The sequence below is a fragment of the Arvicanthis niloticus genome, chromosome 4 (genome assembly GCF_011762505.2).
Source record: "Arvicanthis niloticus isolate mArvNil1 chromosome 4, mArvNil1.pat.X, whole genome shotgun sequence".
NCBI lineage: Eukaryota > Metazoa > Chordata > Mammalia > Rodentia > Muridae > Arvicanthis > Arvicanthis niloticus.
Genome location: NC_047661.1, coordinates 46,235,889 through 46,261,159, shown reverse-complemented (window position 1 = coordinate 46,261,159; position 25,271 = coordinate 46,235,889). Strand labels below are relative to the sequence as shown.

The 25,271-nt window shown below is 38.8% G+C and overlaps 1 protein-coding gene across 1 annotated transcript; it reads right to left on the bottom strand.

Annotated features, from left to right (window-relative positions):
- Positions 1-229: 229 nt before the first annotated feature.
- Positions 230-24,278, bottom strand: LOC117707495 (vomeronasal type-2 receptor 1). Its single transcript, XM_034500886.2, has 6 exons — positions 24,043-24,278; positions 19,814-20,105; positions 15,766-16,638; positions 4,686-4,916; positions 2,829-2,952; positions 230-1,466 (listed from the first exon to the last, which is right to left on the bottom strand). The coding sequence occupies exons 1-6, from the start codon at positions 24,276-24,278 to the stop codon at positions 484-486; spliced, it is 2,739 nt and encodes a 912-aa protein (XP_034356777.1). The 3' UTR covers positions 230-483.
- Between the last annotated feature and the right edge of the window lie 993 nt (positions 24,279-25,271).

Genomic DNA, 25,271 nt, shown 5'->3' with positions numbered 1-25,271 from the left:
CAGGGCATCATGGGCTTGCTGAAAAAGCTTCGCGGGCTCTTAACAACTCAGCAATTTCCTCAGGCTTCGGGGCCATAATTTTAAAAGGTAGAACTATTTCACAGAGGTATCAACAGGAAGAGAAAAGATCTCTTATGAATCTGCCTGCATTTTTATTTAATGTAAACTTATAAAAAAGAAACTCAGAAAAAAAACATTCATGAGCCATTTTAATACAATATCTGATGAATTGTGTTTATTTATACTCTATTTTAAATCCTACTGAAATGGTTTTCAATTTCATCATAAGTGATATTCTAATCTATGCTGACTAGTGTGTCAAAGAAAAAGATATCATTCGCCAGGTTAACCATACATCAACCCAACCACAACCAATGTTACCCTACAACATCAACAGTTGCTTCCGATGACACATAAAAGAAAAGGTTGAACAACGATGTCATCCAAGGTGACATCCTTACAAGTCACATGAAGGTCACAGTTCTACTCATCCAGAACAGTGGACACTGTGGTGTTGTTAAGCTCACTGCTCACAGAAGCTGAGGTCAGCTGGATGCTCCTGTCAACAGTGGGGACTCTTCCACCAACAGTTTCATCAGTGTTCCTCTTTGGCCTCAGCAAGATAATGAAACACTTGGGAAGAAATAGACAGCCTAACAAGCCATAGCTGGATGCCAAAATGGCAAATATTTCCACAGCCACTTTGAATTTGCCTTTGGTGCTCAAGTAAGCAGGGACAAAAGAGATCCAGACAATAAAGAAGACCAGCATCCCAAAAGTGATGCATTTCCCTTCATAATAGTTATCTGGCAGCTGGCGAGCCACAAAGGTTGTAAGAAAACACAGCAGAGCCAGAAGCACATCAAACCCAAATATGGAGCACAGAAACTCTATAGAACCTTCATTGCATTCAAAGATGATCTTTACATTTTGAATTTCAATGTTTTTGAACATGCTCGGAGGCTCCAACACCAAGTATGCTGCACACACACCAATCTCCCCTACAACACAGATGAGTACAATTAATTTTCGAATAACAGGGTGCATAGATATAAGTCGGGTTTTGGATACGGAAATCCTGTAGGCAAAAAAGAGTGAAATAGTCTTTCCAAGAATGGAAGACAGACAAAGGCAAAAGCCCAGTGCCAGAGTGACCTGGCGGGCCATGCAGGTCCAGTTAGATGGCTTGCCTATGAACAGCATGGATGACAGCACCGTGATAACCAGAGACATCTGAATGAGGAAGCTCAGCTCCCGGTCATTGGCTTTCACCAATGGAGTGTGTCTGTGGATTATATACACAACAGTGACTGCCAAGACCACAAGTGCCCCAAAGATGGAAAGGATGACAAGGGTGAACCCCAGGGCCTCCTCATAAGCAAGGAATTCCACAAGCTTTGGCACACACTTGCTCTTATCTGCATTGGACCAGTCATCTTCACTGCATGGGTCACATTCTCTTTGACCTATTGAGAAAGAACACAGAATTGACTATTGACTTCAAAGGAGCCACTTGTCACTTTTGACTGTGAACAGTCCAAGCCAGTTAAATACCTGAACAAAGTCTACTGGAATATAAAATAGATATAATATCTTATATTTAATAGTGGAAAAATGTTCTTGGTATCTATAGATGCAGTGACAGATTGAGGGTTGTTTTCAACTTCAGAACTTGGGCGGCATTTCTTCACAATTTGAGCCTTTCTTGAATTGGTCTTCTCCAGTGATGAGCTGTAGTTTTCTCCTGTAACTGTCTATTGAAGAAAGAGGTCTGTGTCTTTATCAAGTCCAGAACAGCCCAGGAATAAGAAAGTCACAGCTTCTGAGGTAAATGATCCAAATGACTGGGACATAGCTGGTCAACCCCCCTGTGTTTTCAGTCTCTCATCCAATATCCACTCATGGAGGAGAATCATGCATGTGCCAACCCAAATGTTCCCAACTCTAGATGTTCATTCCAATGAGGATGAGGATGATGATGGGGGGAAAAACAAAACCACAAACCATGGTCTGTAGGCTAAGAAGGCTAAGTCTGGCAGGAGGCTCTAAGAAGAAGCATTGGTGAACAAGGAAAAGCTAGTTGAGGTGAGGTTATGGTATATGATGGAATGGGTCCGTTCAGAGTTACTTTTAAAAATCAGGTAAAGAGTGGTGTTTGCTTTCAACCACTCTGATTACTGGTCTGGACATCTCTGAGTAGAATTCTGTGTGGATCCTGGGGGAACTGTTGCCAAGGAGTTGTGCAGGTTACAGGGTGCTTGCTTTCCACCATAGACCATTTTACCATTTTTTACACAATTACTCTGAGGTCTATGTGACAAAAGACAAGTGCATTTTTGGTTCTTCAACCAAAAACCACATGGAGATATAAATAAACCTGGTTCAACACTGTACATATCACCAAGCCTGTCTAAGTCAGCTCCAGAGAGCAGCAACTGAGCAGACTGTCATAGCAGTTCATTCTGCAGCCACTGCAAAGCATGTGCTGTCAGTGCTTAGAACCTTAAGACTATAGGGTGACTTTTCCCAGCTATAATAAATGCTGGATCAACAATTAGCAAGTAATTTGAAGATTTTATGAATTTATTTATATATCCCATTTTATTTATTTCATTGGGTGTTTCTTTATGACCTTCATAGTGGTAGGTCTTGTCTTATAACAGAAGTGAAAACCCCTATTTTCCTATGGTCACGCTGCACAGAGGAATATTTTATGGGTTTCATGAATTTTTGTTATATTCTGCTTATAAAGATTTGTAAGAAGTTCTCTTAACATCCCTTGGTTAATTTAACTGTATTACAACCGATGCAAAAGTGGCCATCACTACCTGGTTTCTCTGACACATATCCATCAGCACATGGGATGCAATCAAAGCAGCATATGGGTTGCCCCTGGCGAATCCCCTTCCGGGTCCCTGGAGGACACACTTGTGTGCAGAATGAATCTGGACGCTAGCAAAGACAAAGATAGTAGATATTTTAAAATCCTCAAAACTTTCCCACTTGCGAAATGTTGGTATTGCTGGGTTGTTTTTCCATGGAGACATATGTCCTGATAATAAGAGATCAGCCAAGGGTACTGAGCAAAGATACCAACGCTGACAATATGGAGAGCCTAGGACGAACTTCAGCTGAAGAACCATCTTTTGATTGACTCTGGAACTGCCGAACTAAGTGTAGTAACAGTTCTTTGTCATCTTGGTGATCAAGACTAAACTAATGTCACATGAGATGCTGCATATGGGACAGTTTGCTTAATCTGCTCCTATTTAAAAGAACTCAATCCTATAATAATCTTCCTGAAAACCCATTTCCTCGCAGCATAATCACCCCACCATAATATTAAAACTAAAGATGTTTTATAAATGGTTAAAAAAAATTAAATCAGTTCCAGGGAGAAAATTTAAAAGACATAACAAAATTGCACAAGAGGAATAGTCCAGAAATATTTTCTTGCTAAATCAATTTATAAATTTTCATGTTAAACACGACCCTCCTTTCATAGCATATATTTTACAAAGATGTATACTTTGAAATTCTGAATAAAGGTGATGTTCACAAATAAATTTATATCATATTCTAGGGATAAGAAAGTTTTTCTTTTTGACTTAAACTTTTCAGATAGTATATTTTGATAGTCTTTTTCTACCTCTCTCATCTCTTCCTAGATCTTTCCCTTTTCCCTACCTATGTATCCTCATGTTTTTTTTTATTCTCTTCCTTTCTTAAGAAAGGAAAAATTAAAACAAAAAAATGCAAAAAGTGAAACAAGCAAACAAAATATAAGATGGGCTGGAAAGACGGCCCAGTGGTTAAGAGCACTAACTGCTCTTCCAGAGGTCAATTCCTGGGTTCAATTCCCAGCAACCACATGGTGGCTCACAACCATCTGTAATGGAATCTGATGCCTTCTTCTGGTGTGTCTGAAGATAGCATATTTTGATACTCTTTTTCTACCCCTCTCATCTCTTCTCATATATACATAAAATAAATATATACATAAATATACTCATATATACATATATACTCATATATACATAACATATATACTCATATATACATAAAATAAATAAATAAATATTCTAAAAATATATAATAAAACAAAATAAATTCCAAAACAAAGCAACTGCCTGAACACAGACACACAGACACACAGACACACACACACACGGATTCATTTTGTATTGGTCAACTATTTCTGGGCATGGGACCTGCCCTGAAGTGTGGTTGATATAGCCAGTAACATTCAATTGAAGAAAATTGATATTCTTTTTGCCAGCAATTGGAATAATAGTTTCATTAGTGGTGGACCTGGTACCCACTTCTTTCTCCCAGTAATGGGATTCCCACCTGGGTTGAACCCGTAAAGCTCATATTATACATACCCATGCACACTCCTCACCACTACATAAATAGAAAAATGAAACAAAACCGAGGAGGTCAAAAATAACTATGGTCAGAGTACTTGAGAAGGTAACATACTGAAACTAATGGTTAATACTAAAATCCAAGAAAATATTCCAAAAGTTAAAAATATAAATCATGTTATATTTTTAAATATGTTTAGTCAGGAATACTTATTTATAATTAGAATAATTTCTCAGATTTTAACATTTCATTGGTATCTTTAAAAAATATATAAACTTCTATAACTATAAAGAAAACAATATATCAGATCAACTCACCCTTGATGACTCAGTGTTCCAAAATATTGTAGAATTCGTTGGAATAATGAGCTCAAACATTTGAGTTCTGAAATTATATCTCCCAACTGTCACAAAGGAAATTTCGCCCTTATCACTTAATTGCCAGTTTAGGATATCATAGTGTCCAAATTTCAAATCTCCATTATCATCCAGAACTACCCATTTTTCCTCATGTGATTTAAATTTAATTTCCTTCATATAGTACATTAGCTGGAAAGGAACACAAAGTTAAAGAAAAAGGAGGAGGAGGAAGAGGAGAAGGAAGAAGAGGAAGAGGAGGAGGAAGAGAAAACATTTTGTAAAAATTCAATGGTCTAAAAATAATTTTATATAGAAAATCATTTCAAATACATATTTAATTCATAAAATTACAGTGCTTGCTCTTGGTCTCTATTTTTTATGTACTATGACAACCTCTATCCACATGTGTAAATGAAACTTGAAGCATGTTTGGCAATATGGTGATGCACTTTCAAAGTAAATGCATTCTAAAGATTTCACTCAGAAGTTTCTTGCAAGGCAATAGAAGTTGCAGTCATGTGAGTTAGTCAAAGTCAGAATAGGGGAAATGTAGAGGGTGATTCTGATGCTTTGAGCTGGAATCTGCATGTGAAACCCAATTGGTTCTTGATCGATCAATCAATAAAGATTCTAGTTGGCTGGGCAGAAGAGGTGGGACTTCCAGGTTCCCACAGGCAGGAAAGGAGATGCAAGGAAAGAAAAAATTGCCATGATTTGGAGGGAGAGAGAGCCATGTGGGATCTCTGGTGGAGTGGCTGCTTCCCTGACTGGGTCTGGGGTAGGGGTAGCAGGCTGGAGATTAGAAAGGCAACTAAGCTAAGGGTAGATTTAGGGTGCTGAGCAAAGAGAATGTAACCAGGCAACTAAGTTGAGGGCAGATTTAGAGATGTTGAGCTAGGACTAAAGCAACTGAGCAACTAAGCTGAGAGCACAATTAGAGGTGCTGTGCTGAGGATGAAGGTAAGGAGGCTTAGAAGTGCCTGGACATTGAGCTAAAAAGCATATTAAAAATAATCTCTCTCTCACTCTCATATTCTCTCTCTCTCTCTCTCTCTCTCTCTCTCTCTCTCTCTCTCTCTCTCTCTGTGTGTGTGTGTGTGTGTGTGTGTGTGTGTGTGTGTGTGTGTGTGTGTGTTTCATCTGCGGATCCAGAGTGGTTCCTGGGCGGTGACTGGTAGCACAGGTCTGCCCAGAGCTTAAGGCAGGGTAGTAGAAACTGCATGCTACAGGGAAAAAGGAAGAACTTCAGAAATCCAGAGAGGAAAGGAAACCATATGTGAAAAGTGTAACAAAAAGAGATCAGCAAGGCACCAAAAAACAGTAAATCAAACACAGCTTCGACCACAAAGTCACCTTGCATGGAGGGAAGAAGCCACCTCCAAAGGGAGATGGGTGAAGAGGCATGCAGCTCTACCTTGAGGACCAGGCTGTAGCCTTCAAAAGCTCATTCCTCATGGGGGAAGCTGTGGTGTGTCATGGTGTGTCACTCAGTACATATACCCTTTGGTCCAAACAGCTATAGTTGGAAATGTTTATTGCAATGAGTCACTGGTGTAGTGCAAGGCCTTAGGCTTCTGCAACACCATTGGAGTACAAAATGTGAAATCCATAAAGAATCGATTTAAAAAAAAAATGAATGAAATAAAAAAGCTCATTCCTCCAGCAAAAGGGTCAGTGGTGGAAAGGAAGTCCACTTTGTCACTCTATCTGTCTCAGAAGCTAGCTCTGAGTACCATCTCCAGAGGAGACATATTGTTCAAAATGAAGCCATTCTGGGGACCTAAGATTAGGGAACAACCACATATCAAGAAGGTTCAACTTGGCCTATCACAGGTCCTGAGAGAGGAGAAGGATAAAGGAGTCAGTTTTGTAGAGCAAGGTAGCTGATGCTGACAAGACTAGTAAGCAGGAGCCACAGCATTGCTCAGAACTGCATAGAGAGAGGTGGCCTCAACCGAGGTCAAGAGATTTTACCAGCTGAGAGTTTAACCCTGGAGTTTGATAACTCTCAGGCTGAGGCCAGTTTATCAAACTCTGAAGTAACATACTTGTTCTCTGCAGCTGTAGGACTAAAGTTCCAGGGGCATATATGATACCCACAGCTGCATGCTTCCAGGAAGGTTATACAGGAGTGCTTGAAGGTGTGAACTCAAATCCTTCACCTGTATCAACCTCAGTACTGTGGGTGCTTCTCAAATTCGATGTGCACAGAGGCCACATCTCAGTTAAAGCATTAGCCACCCCAGAGAACACAATCTAGGAAGTCTCCTGGGGGCTAAGAAAAGGGGAAGAAGAGAACCTTCCCAGTCTATGGAGGGTAAAGCTACATGCAGACAGCAGGCACCGGTCCATACAGAAAGAATGCTAAGGAGGTCTGCACAGCTCTTAAGTATACAAGACACTTGTCCAGTATTGACCACAACAACATAAACCATAGGAAAGAAAAATAGTCTACAGATTCAAGGGACACTTTTGCCCTATGTATAAGGCCGGAAGTCTCCAAAAGTAATACATGTTAACTCTCCTCTCCTCTCTCTTCTCTCTTCTCTCTCTCTCTCTCTCCTCACATCCCTCCTTCTGTCTCTCCCTGTCTCCATTCTCTCTCTTGATTTTCTTTTTTCCAATTTATTATACATTCATCACTTTGTTACTTTATTATTTATATTTTCTAGGTTTCTATTTGTTATTCCATTTAATAATGTGTTAAATTTGTCTACTCGATTTTTTATTACTGGGCTTGTTTTCTGTCTGTTTCGTTGGTGTTCCTTTGTGTGCACTTGTTTCTCCCTCAGTTGGTTGGCTGGATGTTACTTTTCTCATTGTTTCTGTTTTGCCACACCCTCTCTACCTTTAACATTTTCACTTTATTTAGTGCTTTTTAAATGCTCTTACTTTATTATTTTATGACCATTCTTACATTTAATTCCTGTTGGGTTTGAAGTTTTTATTGCTGTGATTTTTTTATTATTTTCTCTTTGCATTTCTTTGGTGTTTTTCTCAAAACTCTTCCTGTTTCACTTTCTATATCTTTCTTCACTCCTTTCTTTCATCTAACTTTGTTTCTCCTCTATTTCTCCACTGTCTCTACCTACTTCCTATTTACAAGTTTCACACCAGCCCTAAACATTACTTTCACCCTATACCATACTCCTTAGTACCTTTTTTGTTTTTAGTTTTATGGTCAATGATGATAGATCACTGGTGTGTGATCAATGTCATGCACATTTCTAGACTTTTCCTGTGTTTAGTTTATTTTTGTTATAACACTCTCAATTCTCCTCATTGAGTTGTACTGAGAAGTGAACCTTTACCAATAGCTCAGTCAATGAAAGAATTATAAAATAAAACCAGAATAGACATTCAAACCACAATACACATATGCTTAAAAAAAGATCTTAGAGGGATTTATGGGAGTGGTATGGAATGTTGACTTCCAGCCTCAAAATAGCTATTGCCCTCCTCAACTCACAGCATCTCTGACTACCTGAACAAAGCTGGACCAACCCCTCCCTGTCATGGAAGGGAGAGAGGATCATGCAGCCCCAATCCCTTGAAAGTGATTTTATGTAGCTATAAAGAACACTGAAATCAAGACTTTTGTAAAAAAAAAAAAAAAAAATATGGATAAAATTAGAAATCGTTAGTTGAGTAAAATAAGCCAGAGTCAAAAAAATACCACATTTTCTATCATATGTGACAGCTAGATTTGTGTGTGTGAGAGAGACAGAGACGGAGACGGACACGGACACAGACACAGACACAAAGAGATGAAATTCAAGGAATATGAGAGTGGAACCAGTAACATTAAGGAAAAGGAGAAAAGCTAATGGAATGTCTGATACAAAATCAGAAACAGACCAAATGGGGAAGGACAGAATAGCAGAGAACACAAAGAGGGAGAGTCAAGGGATGAACAGAATAAAGTATAACCCACAGGAATGAAATGCCATCATGTAGCCCATTACTCTGTATGCTAACTAGCATAGTATGTATGCTAACTCAGAAGATTGTGGAATTTCTGAAGGTTCTTTCTAATATGTAGCTCTGGTTGTCCTGGATCTTGCTTTGTAGACCAGACTGGCCTTGAACTTGTAGAGATCCACTTGCTTCTGCCTCCCAAGTGCTGGGATTAAAGGTGTGTGCCACCATGCCTAGCCTAGAAGATAAATTATCAAAATTAAAATTCTTAGCTCAGAGTGTGAACTATCACTGGGTGGTGAAGGCTCACACCTTTAATCCCAGCACCTAGGAGGCAAAGGCAGATGGATCTCTGAGTTGGAGGTCAGCTTAGTCTATAGAACAAGTTCCAGGACAGCAAAGGATACACAGGGAAACCCTGTCTCAAAAAACAAACAAATAAACAAAAGAGTGTAAACTAACTTGTTAGCATTTTTCACAATATTATTTTACATTATAGTTATTTTAACAAATTAAATAGTATTTTGATATACTAAGTTAAATAAATGAATAAATTTTAGTTTAACTTTTTAAAGTAGGATGACTCAGGAATCTTTAGTTTTCTATTTTAGTAAAATTTTTAAAACTGAAATTAAAAAAAGAAAAGACACAAGTGAAGCAATGACTAACTGCCTTAGGAAACTGAAAATTCTTCACTTCCCAAGAAATGGCCACCTGAGCTGGTCTTTTAAACTGTTAGTAGGAGCCCAGGGGAGGTGGCACACGCTGTTAATCAGAGCACTCCAGAGGCAGAGGCAGGCAGATCCTGAGCTCAAAGCCAGCCTGATCTGTAGAGAGTTTTCCAGGACAGCCAGGGCTACACAGAGTAATCCTGTCTCAAAAACCCAAAAAGAAAAAAAAAAAATAGTAGGAATCTGCCTAACAAATGCCAACAAAGAAATACTGAGGCTCTGAATCCTTAAGTTCCATACTGTTTCAGGGGAAAGAATGTGCAGGAGAACCAGGGTCCAAGGCACCACAGTCCACAAAAGTGATGTTATACTTAAGGGTAATCAATGGGTAGCAACAAGAATTCTCCAAGGAGATAACCCTTGCTGCACCTGACCAAACTTAGCAAGGCAACAGCATATGAACAGCATGTGATGGGAAAGATAACCCATCACACCAGGGCATATTCTTGATCTTCCTCAGCACCATATGCTATTGTTGAATTTTCCAACCAAAGTGCCTGGTACAGTCACTAACTCACCAGAGATCAGTAAGGCTGAACAACCTCATAGAACAGTTTTGAATTAAAGTGGCTGATGATCTACCTGTTGTTGGGAGGGGGAGTATCTTTTATTTGTTTATTTTGCTCTGTTAAGTATTGTAACCTTGGATAAGGCATATACTAAGTATTATTTTCGTGTTCTATGCAAAGACAATTATTCCTCTCTATCTTTGTCAAATGGGTTAAGGTTATGTACTGAAAGCTTTCACTAAATGACTATGCCAAATTGGCCAATTGTGGCTCACACCAGAGACAAGGACAGGTGGATCTCTGTGAGTCTGAGGTAAACCTAGTCTACAGAGTATGTTCCAGGACAGCGGGGCTACACAGAGAAACCCTGTCTTGAAAAACAAATCCAAAAGTGGTGACTATGGCAGAGAATTATTGTAATATATTCACCTCTAGAATCCCACTGCAGGTCACCTGCCTTTTATCTCTCCTCTGCCTCTTACACCATCTACTCGAAATCCTACCTATCAGAGTTCACAAAATGTAGTCACACCACAAAAAAAGGTGATGAACATGACAAAAGAAATCAAAAATCCTCTACTTTCTATTAATCAGATATAAACTGCTTGGAGCCTGATCCAATGACTTGTGATAGCTTATTTAAACAATAAGAACCCAACTCCTAATGGCACTTGCAATCTCTCCTCAGTCTTAAAAAAGAAAAGTGGTTTACAAAGCTCTACTGCTTCACCAAGAATGTAATACTAGTTCAAATGATAAGACTGCAAAAACCAGTGTATTTTGGACATGACATACCAGATGCACTTATGAGCTCTCTGTAACTTTGGTTAACTGCACGAGGCCTACATTAAATTGGGCCTGTCAACATTTTATCATGGAAGAAGAAAGGGTCATGAGGTCACATCCCTCCCTAAGGAACTATGGGACTATAGATAGTTAATGATGTTTGGATGATGTGATGTCACTTGCTTTGGTGCTCTATCCACTGATGAGTCGTCCATGCTTCCATAAACAACCTCCTATCAAGCTCATGGAGATACATCTAATTAAAGTCAGTGAGTCACACACACACACACACACACACACACACACACTCTCTCTCTCTCTCTCTCTCTCTCTCTCTCTCTCTCTCTCTCTCTCTCTTCTTTAAAAGATATAAAAGGAGGAGGACTTGTCATAAGAGTTTGAGAAGGAGATGGAATAAAACAACATAAAACAGGATGAAAGAACTAAAATTCATTATGTACATGTATAAGACCATCTAAAAATAATTTTAAGTAGTGGCTAAAGCAATAAGGTAAGAGCAATTACTGATCTTGCAAAGGACCAGAGTTCAAATCCTAGAACCAACTTCAGGAGACTCACAAACACCTCTAACTCCAGCTCCAAGGGACCCAAAGTCTCTTCTGATTTCTGTGATCATAGACACACACACACACACAGAGAGAGAGAGAGAGAGAGAGAGAGAGAGAGAGAGAGAGAGAGAGAGAGAGAGAGAGAATATACATACACACACACCCCTTTTCAAAAAATAGAATATTTTAATTACTACCTCAAGATATTGAACTCTTATACTAAACTTTATTCAAACAGGACCCCAAACAGATACCCTGTACTGTTCACAAAGTGATTCATTCACCATCTCTCACTCCCTCTGCCTCTATCCCTTTCCCCAGACTCCTGAGAATTTGTCCAGTCTTTCTGTCCACAGCATCTATTCTTTACTAAAGTATTTATATTAATCTTGGCCTGGTAAATACTTTCCTGTCCCATACCTGGATAGTCCTTCTACCTTTTGAAGGCTAGCCTGGGAACAGTCTCCTTGCTCCCTGGGTCACTCTTCAGTCTGGATACTAATGATGGCCAACAGCATGGCCCTAAGGAACTGAGGAGTTCTCCTTATCCTCTGTACAAGGTGTAGAAGCTGCTTTCCTTGCTTCTGGAGAGTCCACCATCACTCAGTGGGACACAGTGATGTCAGCAATTTGTGCCTATTCTTCCACACTGACCAGGTTTCTTGATCTTAGCTGCTATGGGTATCAGCTTTTATTTTCTGCAGGTTTTAGGTTTCTTCAGCACAGGAAGGTTCTCCTTTCATTCACAGCTGATTTGGGGGCAATTTCAGATTGTGGATAGCCTGACCAGACAGACAGGTTTGGCTGCAGAGTAAAACTGGGTACCTCAGGCAAGTCAGTGTTATAAGACAGAGTCTCCACTCTGACTTCATCAGAGGGTCTAGTAATCATCATACTTTCAGTAGGCCACAAAGTGGATCTTAAATCCTCTATTCCCTCTGACATCCTTGGGTTGTATTTTTTGTTTAAATTACTCTAGTTTTATCCTAAAATTCTCAAAAGTCAAAAGAATCCTTTTTCTTTGTATCAAAATGTAGCCTTTATACTCATTCTCAGACCGAGAGTTCTGGGCCCCTAAAGGCACATTTAGCTATAACTGTGTCTTACAACTATCCCTTCTGTTGTAATTCAGGATGGAGCTTGGAGATTTCTTATACCTAACCCTGTATGGCCCCTTCACAGGTTCCAGAGTCAGGAGCAATGTCATACATGTCTCACTAGACTATCCTACACTAGACACACTCCCCTAAACTCAGCCTGTTACTCCCTGAATCCTCCCAGTGGAAGATTTTGGTTTTCATCAAGCTACACTTTAGAGGGCCAAGGCCATCCAAGTCCTAGCTGCAATATTTTCACAGGCATCAGAGATCCTTATGGTCCATTTCCAAAGCTTTCCTGACCTGTTGTCAGACTAATCCTAAAGGAGCCCTCAGACCACTTTCTTTTTACAACTTGTCCAACATAGTAGAGTATGCCAGAACAAGATTAGAAAATATAGTTCATTCACCTACCTCCAGGCAAGGGACTCAAATACCTATTTTTTCGTGCGAATATCTTCAGCAGATGAATAGAGGTATTTCCCACAAAAAATCAAAAGGATTTTATCATCCTTAAAGAATACATTATCCCTCAGTTCAGGCTCCTCTGGTCCCTAAAGTCAGATAATACCCAGCTTTCATTTCTAATACTTGAGATTAAGATTCTTGAGATTAAGTATTATCTCTAAGTATACTGGTACCCTCATCTTTGGGGTTTTGTTGGTGGTGGTGGTGATTGATTGGTTGGCTTTGTTTTGTTTTGTTTTGTTTTGTTTTGTTTTGTTTTGTTTTGTTTGAGATAGGGTCTCATGACAGAATCCTGGCTTGCCTGCAACTTGCTATGTAGACAAGGTTGGCTTGTAACTCACGGAGATCAGCTTGTCTCTGCCTCAAGTGCTGAGATTAAAGGTTTTCACCACCATAATTGACATTCTCAGTCTTCCAGAAATGTAGAATGGGCCAGTTGAACTGTTGGGAGAAATCTCAGTAAGTTTGTACTCAAGCCAACATTCTTGGCCCATTCTTCTCCCAAATATACTATTATGATCCTGTATTACTCCAAAATCTACAACCTATCTCAACCTCACTGAAGTCATTTGTAGTAGGCCCTTCCTCGAGTCAGACCTTCTGCTAGAACCAGAATTCATTACCTATCTCAGTATGTTACACCTTTCAGATACATAATCAAGGCTGTCAGTGACAGCCAGGACAAGAACAGCCACAAACATGACTCCACATTTTCAGGATCACTTCCTTACATTAACTTAAGAGACTAGGTCTATCTTAAAATCCTCTTGCATGATGAATGACCACTCAAAGTTATGTGAACAGGACCTTATCGAGTCTTCCTTCCAACTTAAGCTACAAAGCCTGCCACTGTGGATTCATCTCTCTAGAGTTAAGAGTGTTCCACCCCCAGAAGCTCAAATGGCCTAATCCTCTGAGTCTTTTGGAAATCTCTGTCTCCCCATCTGGCAAGACCCAGGTAAAACTCATCCACATATACTCCACCAGTACTTCCATGAGTAGCCAAGACACTCTCTCATCTCACTGAGCTTTGATCTAAGTTTATAAGCTCTCTCTCATACACACACACACACACACACACACACACACACACACACACACTCATTCAGTGTCCTATTAAAGAAGATCCTCAGTTTGAAGAGTTCATTTTAAACCTATTTATTCGGAGACGTCTCCTACATTATTTCTGGACAGAAGTAATCACTTACCTTTAGTTAAATAGTGTTTCTACTTATATATAGAAAGTCAAATATGATGAGATGCCATAGCAGAGGCCTGCTCATGGTCTTTTTACTAATATGTCTCCATCATCAGGAACTGAGCCCACCACCAGAAAGGCACACAATAATAATAGCTAACAAAGTTTAAGGAAGAACTGTCAATGAGAACTAAAACTGTGTGCAAAAAGTATAATAAAAAGCAATACAGAGTCTCAAATAGTCAATACAAGATAATTATTATTTCTCAAGAGAAACATGGCAACTTCATATAGAAAAAAAATATGGTGATATTACTATAATTAAGTTGATGAAGTTAATAGTACCAGCAATAATGAGAAATATTTATATAATGTGCCTTCCTTTTTCTTTTTTGAAAGATGAGATTTTATGTAGCCCAGACAAGTCACTATGTAACTGAGAATAACATCAAACTTCTGGTACTCCTGCCTCCAATTCATGAGTGCTAAAATAATAGGCATGCACCATATGCCCAGATTTCTGTGTGGTCTATGGGATTGAAGCCAAGACTTTGTGCATGCTTGAAAAGCACTCTATCAAGTACTGAGCTGTATCCCTCCAGCCCATGATATGCCTTCTGATAGTCAGAATTTGGAAAGATACAGTCTTATGTTTGTGTTATCCATGCCAGAAATGCATAAACTCAACCAAATCATAAAAAGTAGGTAAAGCCAAATAAAAAAACAGTACAAAAATCACTGATCAATCCTCATGAAAATTATCAAGTTCAAGAAAAATAATAGAAAGGGGGAGGGGGGAAGTACCACAAAGTACTGAATAGTGAGATTTAAAACAGGAGGCAAGTGATTGAAACTCAAAGTTAAAGGGAAATTCAGAGGTCCCAGTCACTATGCCCTCTGTTGGATTAACAGAGTTATGTAAGAACAAAGTGATGTTGGTCAGGCAAGGAAGAAGTAACATATCAGAGATGCTAAGTGGACCTCCTGCAGGGCTGCCAGGACCAGAGCAGGATTCTCAAGCTCTATTTTTCCAGGTAAAGGGGAGAATCTTGGATGAGACCACTCTTGTCATGATCAGACTGCATAAAACCACCCAGCCTACTCGTAAGTCAACATGAATTACTTAACATGAGACCAAGAACAGGAGACACAGAAGTAAGTCTCCAAAAAAAAGTCACAGAATTTTCACCCCTGGAAGACATACCATTCTACAGTTCTCACGCTGCATAAAGGCTCCATCTTGTAGTCCCCTTCAGGCTAGATAAGACCACATGACTAAGATATGGCTATGCGAATATAAGAATTGTATATGATTTCCAGAAATGATCTTTGTGACTTTTTCCTTCTTGCTGTTTAAAATATAAGCATGGCATTCTGAACCCAAGTAATCATGCTAGACTACAAAGTCAAGTCCCATTTTGTGGATAGAAATGGGCAAACTAGGAGAAATTGGAGTCTCTCGACAATTTAGTTAGTCCTAGAATGTTTACCTTTAGCTTCTGCTTATGTTTTAAAAAGTCAGCTTATCTACTAATGAAATTCTTTTTTTGTGAGGGATATAGATTCTATTTACAACAAACCTAATAATTCTGTTAATAAATGAGGTCTTGAAACAAACATTCAGGCCAAACAGGCAAACGATTTCTTTTAAGTGACCATGCAAGAAAATTGTGACTATCAAATACAACAATAAATAGTTTTGATGGCTATTGGTATGAATATGTGTGAATGGCACACTATACCATGAGGTAAAACAGCTTACCTGCCAGAATTCAAAGGTAGGTATATATGCACACTGCTTATTTGTACCAAATGGTCCCTGTCCTTCTTGACATCTGCTGAGGAGATCCAGGGCATGAGCTATAGCATACACAGCTTGTTTGACATTGTTTGTGATTCTTAGCTGACTCATATCCAGATAGGTATTTTTCAGATCCTCCAGCTTCTCCTCTCCAGTGCAGAGCTGATCAGACATGTCATATAATCTGTCTTCTTTACCAGTCATATTCACTCTGTGGTCCACATTGTAAGGCACACTGCTGTTGGGCCAGGTACAGTTAAAAGCAGTTTGCCAGAATTCAATGGTCAAGACATCATTTGGATCCTTGCTAGGGTGGACATCATAAAGAAATTCTTTTAGTCCTGGTATAACAGTTCTTGGTAGTGCAAATCCAATACTTCCACCAAAATAGGGAAAATACTCAGGCTTTGCAATGAGAGCTGAGGTAATCCAGGCTTCGCTGGCTATCCATGTCCTGTCAGTTATGTTATGATGAATCACTTCCAGCACAAACGGACTGAGGTCAATATCAGAAGTATAAAGCACAATGACTTTGGCAGTGGAAGTCTTTACTGCATCAACAGCTTTCTGCATTTTCTCATTGGAGTAGACTTTTGGAATGGTTTCAGAGAAAGCAACACAGAGGTTGGCACTCTCCATTTTTTCCTTAAAAGTTTTTACTCCATATTTTCCATAATCATCATCAGCTGCAATAGCACCTACCCAGACCCAACCAAAGTGTTTGATAAGAGTCACCATGGCCTCAGACTGGATCTTATCACTGGGTACTACACGAAGATAAGATGGAAATTGGAATTTGTCACTAAGAATTGAGCAGGAAGAAGTATAGCCCACCTAAGATTGAAAATATTTATAGTTATTAGGAAGCTAGGGCCAAATATTAAATTACAGCTTTCTGAATATTTTGAGATGGATGGAGCCAAATAGTTCTCAGTTTCCTCACACTTTCCTATGAAAAATAACTTTCTACTCTTACTCAAAGAGCAGGAATTAATGATGGAAGTTCTTTGGTTTGTGCTGTCAACCCTAAGAGGGTTTGAGCAGCTGACAATTGATAAAATTCAATGGACTATTTTTCAAAGCTGGCACTGAGAGAGAGTCATTTATTTGCTCTTCTTTTTATCCTTCCTGGAAATATGGTGACTCCCCTGAGTTACAACATTCAGACTCTCTCTTCATCACCTTCAGTCTTTCATGCATAACAATAATGGAATGAGTCCACTCCCCATCCTTGACAGCACTAGTTTCTTTTGCTTACACTATCTCACTCCTCTTCTATCTCAATTAGCTTTGTTCTTTTCTTTCCTTTTTTAAATTTTTTTTCTTTATTTATTTCCTTGTGGCAGGACTTCTGCATGAATAGACGCTAAAATTTAGGTTAACAAAGGTACTTCAAACCTCAGGTCTAAGCAATTTTCTACAACAAAATTCTTCAACACTCTCATTTTATAGGCCCAAAAGTATGCACAGGAGCTAGTTTGGTTTTTGGGGGTTTTTTGTTTGTTTGTTTGTTTTGTTTTGTAATTTGCTAAGTAATCCCAACATGAGTCCCTCATCTTTAGGAACTTGATAATGGAACTTTGGTCACTCACCATATGTAGGTGACCATTTTTATGCATTTCTGTAGCTTAAGTCTCCACATCACTCACTTGCTTTACTATGTTATTAATGCATCACTGTCAGTAGGGTCTTCTCTGTTACAATTCCGCAGCTCCAGAACTGTCCATTCCTTCATGAAGCCAATTTACTCCCATGTTCTCTTTCTTAGTCTTTCATTTGATTCTTAATCCTTTGGCTACCATCTATACTCTTCTTTAGAATCATACAACCACAACAGCATAGAAGCTATCTATAGGAAAGGTCATTTTTTTTAAGAAGCAAAGACAGGGCTAAGGTAACAGATCTGTGGGTAAAGTGCTTGCCATGCAAACCTGATGACCTAAGTTCAAACCCCAAAATCTAAGAAAAAAAAAAAAAAATAGATGCAGTGGCATATATTTCAATACTTCTATAGCAAGATGGGAGTCAGAAAGAGGAGAATTGGCCAGAAGCTCAAGGGACACTTATCCTGAAGTATACTAAACAGCAGCAGTAACAAGAAAAATCCTAAGAAAAAAGTTTTATTTTAACAGGAAGGGTGATATGTAGAAGGAGATAAGGTGGGAGGAGTAAGGAGAGAAGAAGGCGAGGAGGAGCTAGGTGACAAGGGGGCGGGGCGGGACATGGAGGTAGATGTTTGCATGTCCCCGCTAGTCAAAGATAATTGATATATCTAGGTTGGGTATTGGGTTACACTTCTGATTGATATTGAGCATTACCAAACTTATAAAGCCTTCAATTAACATTAAAAAATTGTATAAAAGCAAAAAGGAGAAGTGGGGATGTTTCTAGGGAGGTGTTTTCTAGGGAGGGGAAAGGGGGAAAGGGGATGGCATCTGAAATGTAAATAAAATATCCAATAAAGATTTTCACAAAAAAAAGAAAGGAAGGAAGGAAGAAAGAAAGAAAGAAAGAAAGAAAGAAAGAAAGAAAGAAAGTCCTGCCTTAAATAAGTGGAAGGAAAAAAACTCGCTATAAAATTGTCCTCTAACCTTCATGTTTATGCCAAGGCAGACATGTATGTATATGGTTGCACAAATACAGCAATCTGTGAAGTTGTTTCAGCTTTTGACAGTATCCCAAATGATATCATTTTGTGAAACTCCCAGATCCATTTTAGATTGTGAGTATGATGGCTTAGGTCATGATTAATAAGCATCAACAGACACAAAAACCAAAATATATGCCTTGTTCCAGCTATTGGTCAACCACCAAGTGCTTATCCAGTACTGTGGAGCATGGTGACTAGTGCAAAGTCTATAATTACTGCATCACAACTCGGTTAGTGCAAGCCGGATGTTCTGGATCAAGTAATCTGAAATCACCTGTAAGTAAGCTCCAGCTCTCATGGCTGGCGCCTGGTTATACAGTGTCACTAAGAACACCATCCCACTCATCCTAGGCTTGGTCCTACAGTGTCACTAAGAACACCATCCTACCCATCCTAGGCTTAGTTATACAGTGTCACTAAGAACACCATCTCACTCATCCTAGGCTTGGTTATACAGTGTCACTAAGAAAACCATCCTACCCATCCTAGGCTTGGTCCTACAGTGTCACTAAGAACACCATCCTACCCATCCTAGGCTTGGTCCTACAGTGTCACTAAGAACACCATCCTACCCATCCTAGGATTAGTTATACAGTGTCACTAAGAACACCATCCTACCCATCCTAGGCTTAGTTATACAGTGTCACTAAGAACACCATCCCACTCATCCTAGGCTTGGTCCTACAGTGTCATAAAGAACACCATCACACCCATCCTAGGCTTGTGTATACAGTGTCACTAAGAACACCATCCCACTCATCCTAGGCTTGGTCCTACAGTGTCACTAAGAAAACCATCCCATCCATCCTAGGTTTGGTCCTATAGTGTCACTAAGAATACCATCACACCCATCCTAAGCTATCTTATAGCTTATCTCAACTTCTGCCTTTCTTATTTCCTATAATTTCTAAAGACTGGATTCCTTTAAATATGTTTGGTGGTTTTTTGGGTTTTTTTGTTGTTGTTGTTGTTGTTGTTTTGAGGCAAGGTTTCTTTGTATAAGTTTAGCTGTCTGGGAACTAGCTGTGTAGAGCAGACTAGCCTCTAACTCAGAGACCTGTATGCCTCTGCCTCCTGAGTGCTAGGATTAAATGTGTGTGCCACCATTTCTATGTGTGTGTGTGTGCTTGCATGAGTTTATGGCACTGCATGCATAAGGAAGCCTATGAAAGCCAAAGGAAGAGGATAGCTTCAGATTCCCATAACTGGAGTTACAGATGGTTGTGAACTGCCCTATCAGTTCTGGGGACTGAATCTAAGTCCTCTGCAAGAACAAGCACTCTTAACCTCTTAGCCCTCTCTCCTGCCCCCATTTCTATTTCTTTACAGGTAAGTACTCAGCACAATATCTGGACATACCTGAGGCATGTAATACAACCCTAAAATTCTTGAAGCAGCAACTGACAAGGATGAGCCCCCTGCTCCAACCATAGCTGCCAGAGTTGATCCAGTGCTGTTTCTAAAATTGGGTTTGAATTCTTCCTGCCCTGTAAGAAACACCAAAGATGACTCCATTGCTTTGGAGATGGTGTAGCAGGAATCAAAGATCTGATAGCCCAAAGTGTGGTTGGGCAAAATGTCCTTCCTGTCGTTAATTTCCTTGATAGTGTGGATCATAGTTTTCATCCATCGGAAACCCCGGAAGTTAAACCTGGAAAGGAAAAGCTTTTGTGAGGCACTGGCTGTTGAAGTGGGGGTGGGGTTTTTCAGGGAAGGAGCTTCAGTTAAGTGAGGATTACAGCGTTTTTGTTGAAGCAGCAGCAGGTATCTCAACTGTCTGCACACATCGATTTTTCACAAATGACATTACAATCTTAAAATATTCAAGTGAATCAAATTCACTATCAGTTAATAATTTTAGGAAGCAACTTTTGGATTTTTTTTTTTACCATACATATGTATCTTTTATATGCTGTGATTTTCTCAAATGGTCAAATATATCTTTATCACAAAAATATTCTTCTAGTCAGAATATTCTTCACATGCAGATACACAACAGTCTCTTTGAACATGTTTTCCACATTCACTGGAAGTCCGTGGGGGCCATAAGATTCTTCTCTTTAACTTGACCTACGCTCTTCTAAATATTAATTGTAATTATAAAATTCCTAAAATACACTGAGGCACTTAAAGCAGGAGTGCAGAAAAGCATTACAAGAACTATGTGTAATACAACTGAAATCACATAACCCTAATCTGAGATTTTACTTTTAATATTAAGGAATATTTATTGGTTCTCACATATAAACAGAAACCTGATGTATCATGCTTTTAATTCTGTAGCCATTAAAATCAATATTGCAATTCAATACCACATTTTTAAATTCCCCCTATATTTGTCATCTAACTTCTATTTTCTTCTTTCTCTCTTCAACGTTAAAGCACATTTTAACTTACTAAAGACAAGTACCCCCACATGACTTTATGCCTTAAAATCTTCTATAGATATTTACATTTGTCTTCTGTTCAGGAAATTCTTTTATTAAATATCCAACAACAAGACACTGGAGAGATAGTTCAACATTTAAGAACACTTGTTGCTTTTGCAGAGGATCTGAGTTTAATTCCCAGCACCTACATGGATGTTCATGACTATCCTTGACTGCTGTTTCAGAGGATTAGATATTCTCTTCTGACCTCTACATGTTCCAAGCATGTACATGGTACACATAGATACATGAAGGCAAAACAATAAAAATTTATGTGTGAAGGATCACACATAAAAATTATATATATATATATATATATATATATATATATATATATATATACACACACACACACACACACACACACACACACACACACACACACACATATATATATATAATATTCCTTTGGAACAATGGAATTCCCTTCCATATCACTTTAATTGACTTTTCATATAGGTTGTAGTTCTTTGGCTTCTCAGACAGTATAATATGATAGTGAAAGAATAAGCACAGAAAATTAGCCAAGCAGTTACAACATGGTAAAGGCAGCCATCTAAGTAGATGAGAAACAATGTGCTTCATAAGGGCACCCAGCCCTGGAGGAACACACAGCCAGGCTGAGGCTTAGAGGATGACACAGAGACAGAAGGAGGGAAGTTCAGACAGTGTTGGATTTCTACAATGGTGGACCATGTTATTATCAAGAAATAGAAAAATCAGTGATTAGGGGAATGAGTGTGGAGCAGTGCAGTGAAGAGATAAGAGGGCAGGAGACACCACAGCACCGCTTCCTGCTGACTTTTCCAGACTAACAACAATGATGTCATCAATGTTTAAAATAAATGTAGCTGTATCTTTTTAAAAGAAAGATACATTTTTAAGAGCTAGAAAACTGTTCCCCTGCTTTGAACTAGTACCTCCAACCCTTGAGAATTTAGCTGACAAAGCAATCTTCCCATGGGGAAAAGGCTATCTAACCCCAAAGGGCAGTGCAGAGGTTTTCATAGTACTGGAGAACTAGAACAAAATAATATATTCACAGATAGAACCTCAACTGTATAAGAATATTTTCCATCATTACAAAACACTCATCCAGAATATGATGCAGAAAACAATTGTAAGTGAAATGGGCAGTATGAAGACTCTCTGTAATTAATGCTGTATATGAAGTACTTTAAGGATTAGCAGGGAAGTTATTTTAAATCATCACAGAATAATTACTAAGAAGATGGGATTTGGAATACATTTTACTCGGTTGACTAATTTTTATTATGAGGTTCACAATATTTTGTAACATCTAAATCTTGCTTTTATGACTATCAAACAAAACTTAAAATACTCCTTTCTTTTTTCCATTTCATTATTTTTGCCTATTTGAGAAAGATTTTCAAAATAATACAAAGTCTTCCTGTTTTATGTACTTTTAACACATGGACAGCTGAAATTAGTATTGCATTAAAGTTATTTATTTCAGAACAAAGTTCCTCCAAACCCCAAGTTGAGGTTCTGAATCAGTTAGTTAAAGCTTATGATTAAAAATAAAAAATTAATATTGCTTAGTTTGACCTTGGATTCTGAATATTATATTGACCTTTGAAAGAAAAAGCTGAATTACATGGAAAAATAATAAGAGGCTTGAAAACACTGGGGTTGGATAGATAGAAGGAAATATTGACAAATACTGGTGGAAAATAAACATAAAGATCTAAATTTAAATAAATGTAATTTTTAACATTATAAGACCAAGATGTAGCTACTCAAATCCTAATTTCAATAATTAAACAAATTCCAAAATAACCCTAATTAGGGAATTATTTAAAATAGGACATATTTACTTCTCTCCTTCAACTACAATGTAATAAGACATTATTTTTAAGGAAGGGAAATTGATATTTTGAAATCTGTGTACTAGCCTTTACCATCTAACATTGTTGGGAGAGAAACCTTCAGAAGGTCCAGTGCAGGACGTAGAACAAATGAAGTAATTCCTTTTCTAAACTATCAGTGTGTTACATTGTAATGCGTTCTAAGTTCTCATCTGATCTAAGTTGTTGGGAATTAAAGAGGTAAAAACTCCTGTGGTAAATAATACTTGACTCTACAGTAATCTAGTTGTAAGTAAAGTCCCATATCTTCTTCCTCTACTGCCTCTGCTTCACTGTATGAGTGAGACACAGTCATAGGATTGGGGGCAGGATCCATCAGAAACCTTTGTATTTTCTGATGATGTAGACATGATTATCACCCTTCACACAAGGACAACTCAAGTATGGAGCATGAAACACATCAAAGGAAAGTTATGATTGGTGAGGATGTGAACTAGCAGAAACCACTAAATATACAGTGTGTACTGCCAGCAGTAATGGTCATGAAGCTTCAGGGAAATGCCTGCTGTGTTAGGTCACATTTCCAGCTAAACCTGTGTTTGTGTTACAGTTACAACTATTTAAAGGCAAAATATATATGTGAATATAAGAATGTGAATATATAAATATAAAAAATAATACAGAGAGTGAAAATGTTGCTTTCTAATAACAATAAACTTATTGATAATTTGCTTGCTTTCTTTAATTTGTGGCATTCGTGTGTGTGTGTGTGTGTGTGTGTGTGTGTGTGTATGTATGTGTGTCTGTGTGTGTGTGTGCGTGTGTGTGTGTGATGAACAGATAGTTGTCCTATCCATGCTTTACATTTCTCACAACAGATTACTGGTAAATTCTAGTATCAGGCATGGATTTTATTTCCTGAAGTGGCAATGTAGAGATACAAACACTATGGGCAAAAGTCAGCCAGGGTAGGTCTTGCTCAGATAAATCAGTGCTCCCCTACAGTGTGCTTCTCTTGAAAAGAGTTTTAGTCTCTGCTACTAAACAGTAAAAACGCAATACTACAAAATTCAGCATCTGTTCTTCTGAAACCTCAATACACACATGAATCAACAGGAGTCTTCTAAAAACAGATTCTGATTCTACAAATCTGGGTAGCAGCCCCTAACTGTACACACCTAGCAACCTCTTAGCTGCTGCTGTACCACAGAGCACTCTGTGAGGAGCAAATGCTCTGTACAGAATCAAGACTCCAGCTGGAGACCCAAACCCATGCTCACCATTCCTCCTCCCACCCCCATTTGAATTGACAAGAAAGAAGATGGCTTACCCTTCACACAGGGGTGATACTGGCTCCAAAATATCTTCATCTACTGGGATGATTCTGGAATGGATAGGAAACAGTCCTGCAATAACAAGTGAATGATTTTTGGCATCTACATATCCAGACAAATTAAACTTGGCCATCAACCTGCACTGTAGTTCCTCTGATTTGATTTGAGTACCCAATTCAGCCCACAAAAATGCAAGAAGTCCTAGAGCTAAACATATCTGTATGCTGGCCATTTTAATAAGATGAGTTTTAAGAAACTGACTGGCATGGAAATCACACACGCTTTAGTGAAGCACCTTGATTGAGTGTACATGTGTATGTCCCAGTGGACTTGGCTTGTCACTACTTGCTACATAATTTTCATGTCTCAATCACAGACCTTGCAATCACTTGCAATTTGTGGATCTGGACTGGGAGCCAAGTAACGCTTTGAGAAGAAACTTCAGAAAATCCCCATATGCTTTGAAACAATAAATGATAGAAATGTTAATTCTGAGTTTAAGCTTCATTTTAATTTGTAGAAACTATCCCCTCCTGTTTAGCATTGAGTCTCACTATAGCAAACTCCATGGTTTTCTCTACTCCAAAGGTAAGAAACAGTATCCTGCTTCATCATAAAGTATCAAAAGAGGTGACAACAGTCTTATTACCTCATTGATGACTAGGATACCAACAAAATACCTTCAAAAAATTCTGTTAGGCCTAGATATATTTAATGAACTTTTTTACACATACCATTTTATTTATTATTTAACACCAGAAGTACTACTCTCCCTTCCAGTCTGAGCCAGTGCCCTGAGCAGACCTTGGGCACTAGCTCTGCACTGAGTTCCACAACATCCAGAAGAAACTCGACTTCCAGGCACACCCAAAATCAAAGGATCTCAGGATCTTGGTCATACCGGGATGTCAGGATCCCAGAGGCAGCTTGACTCCCAGGAGCTCTGGCATACCCAGGATCTCAGGATCAGAGAATCTCAGAACTACAGGATCACAGAGACAGCTATACTCTGAGGAGTTCTGACAAAACCAGATTCACAGGTGGGACAAGCTCCAATCAGAGGCAATGAGGGCAGGTAGCACTACAAATAACCAGATGTCAAGAAGCAAGCATAAAAACATAAGCACAAGAAACCAAGGTTTCTTGGAGTCATCATAACACAGTTCTCCCAACATAGCAAGTCTTGGATACACCATCACTTAGAAAAAGCAAGATTCAGGTGTAA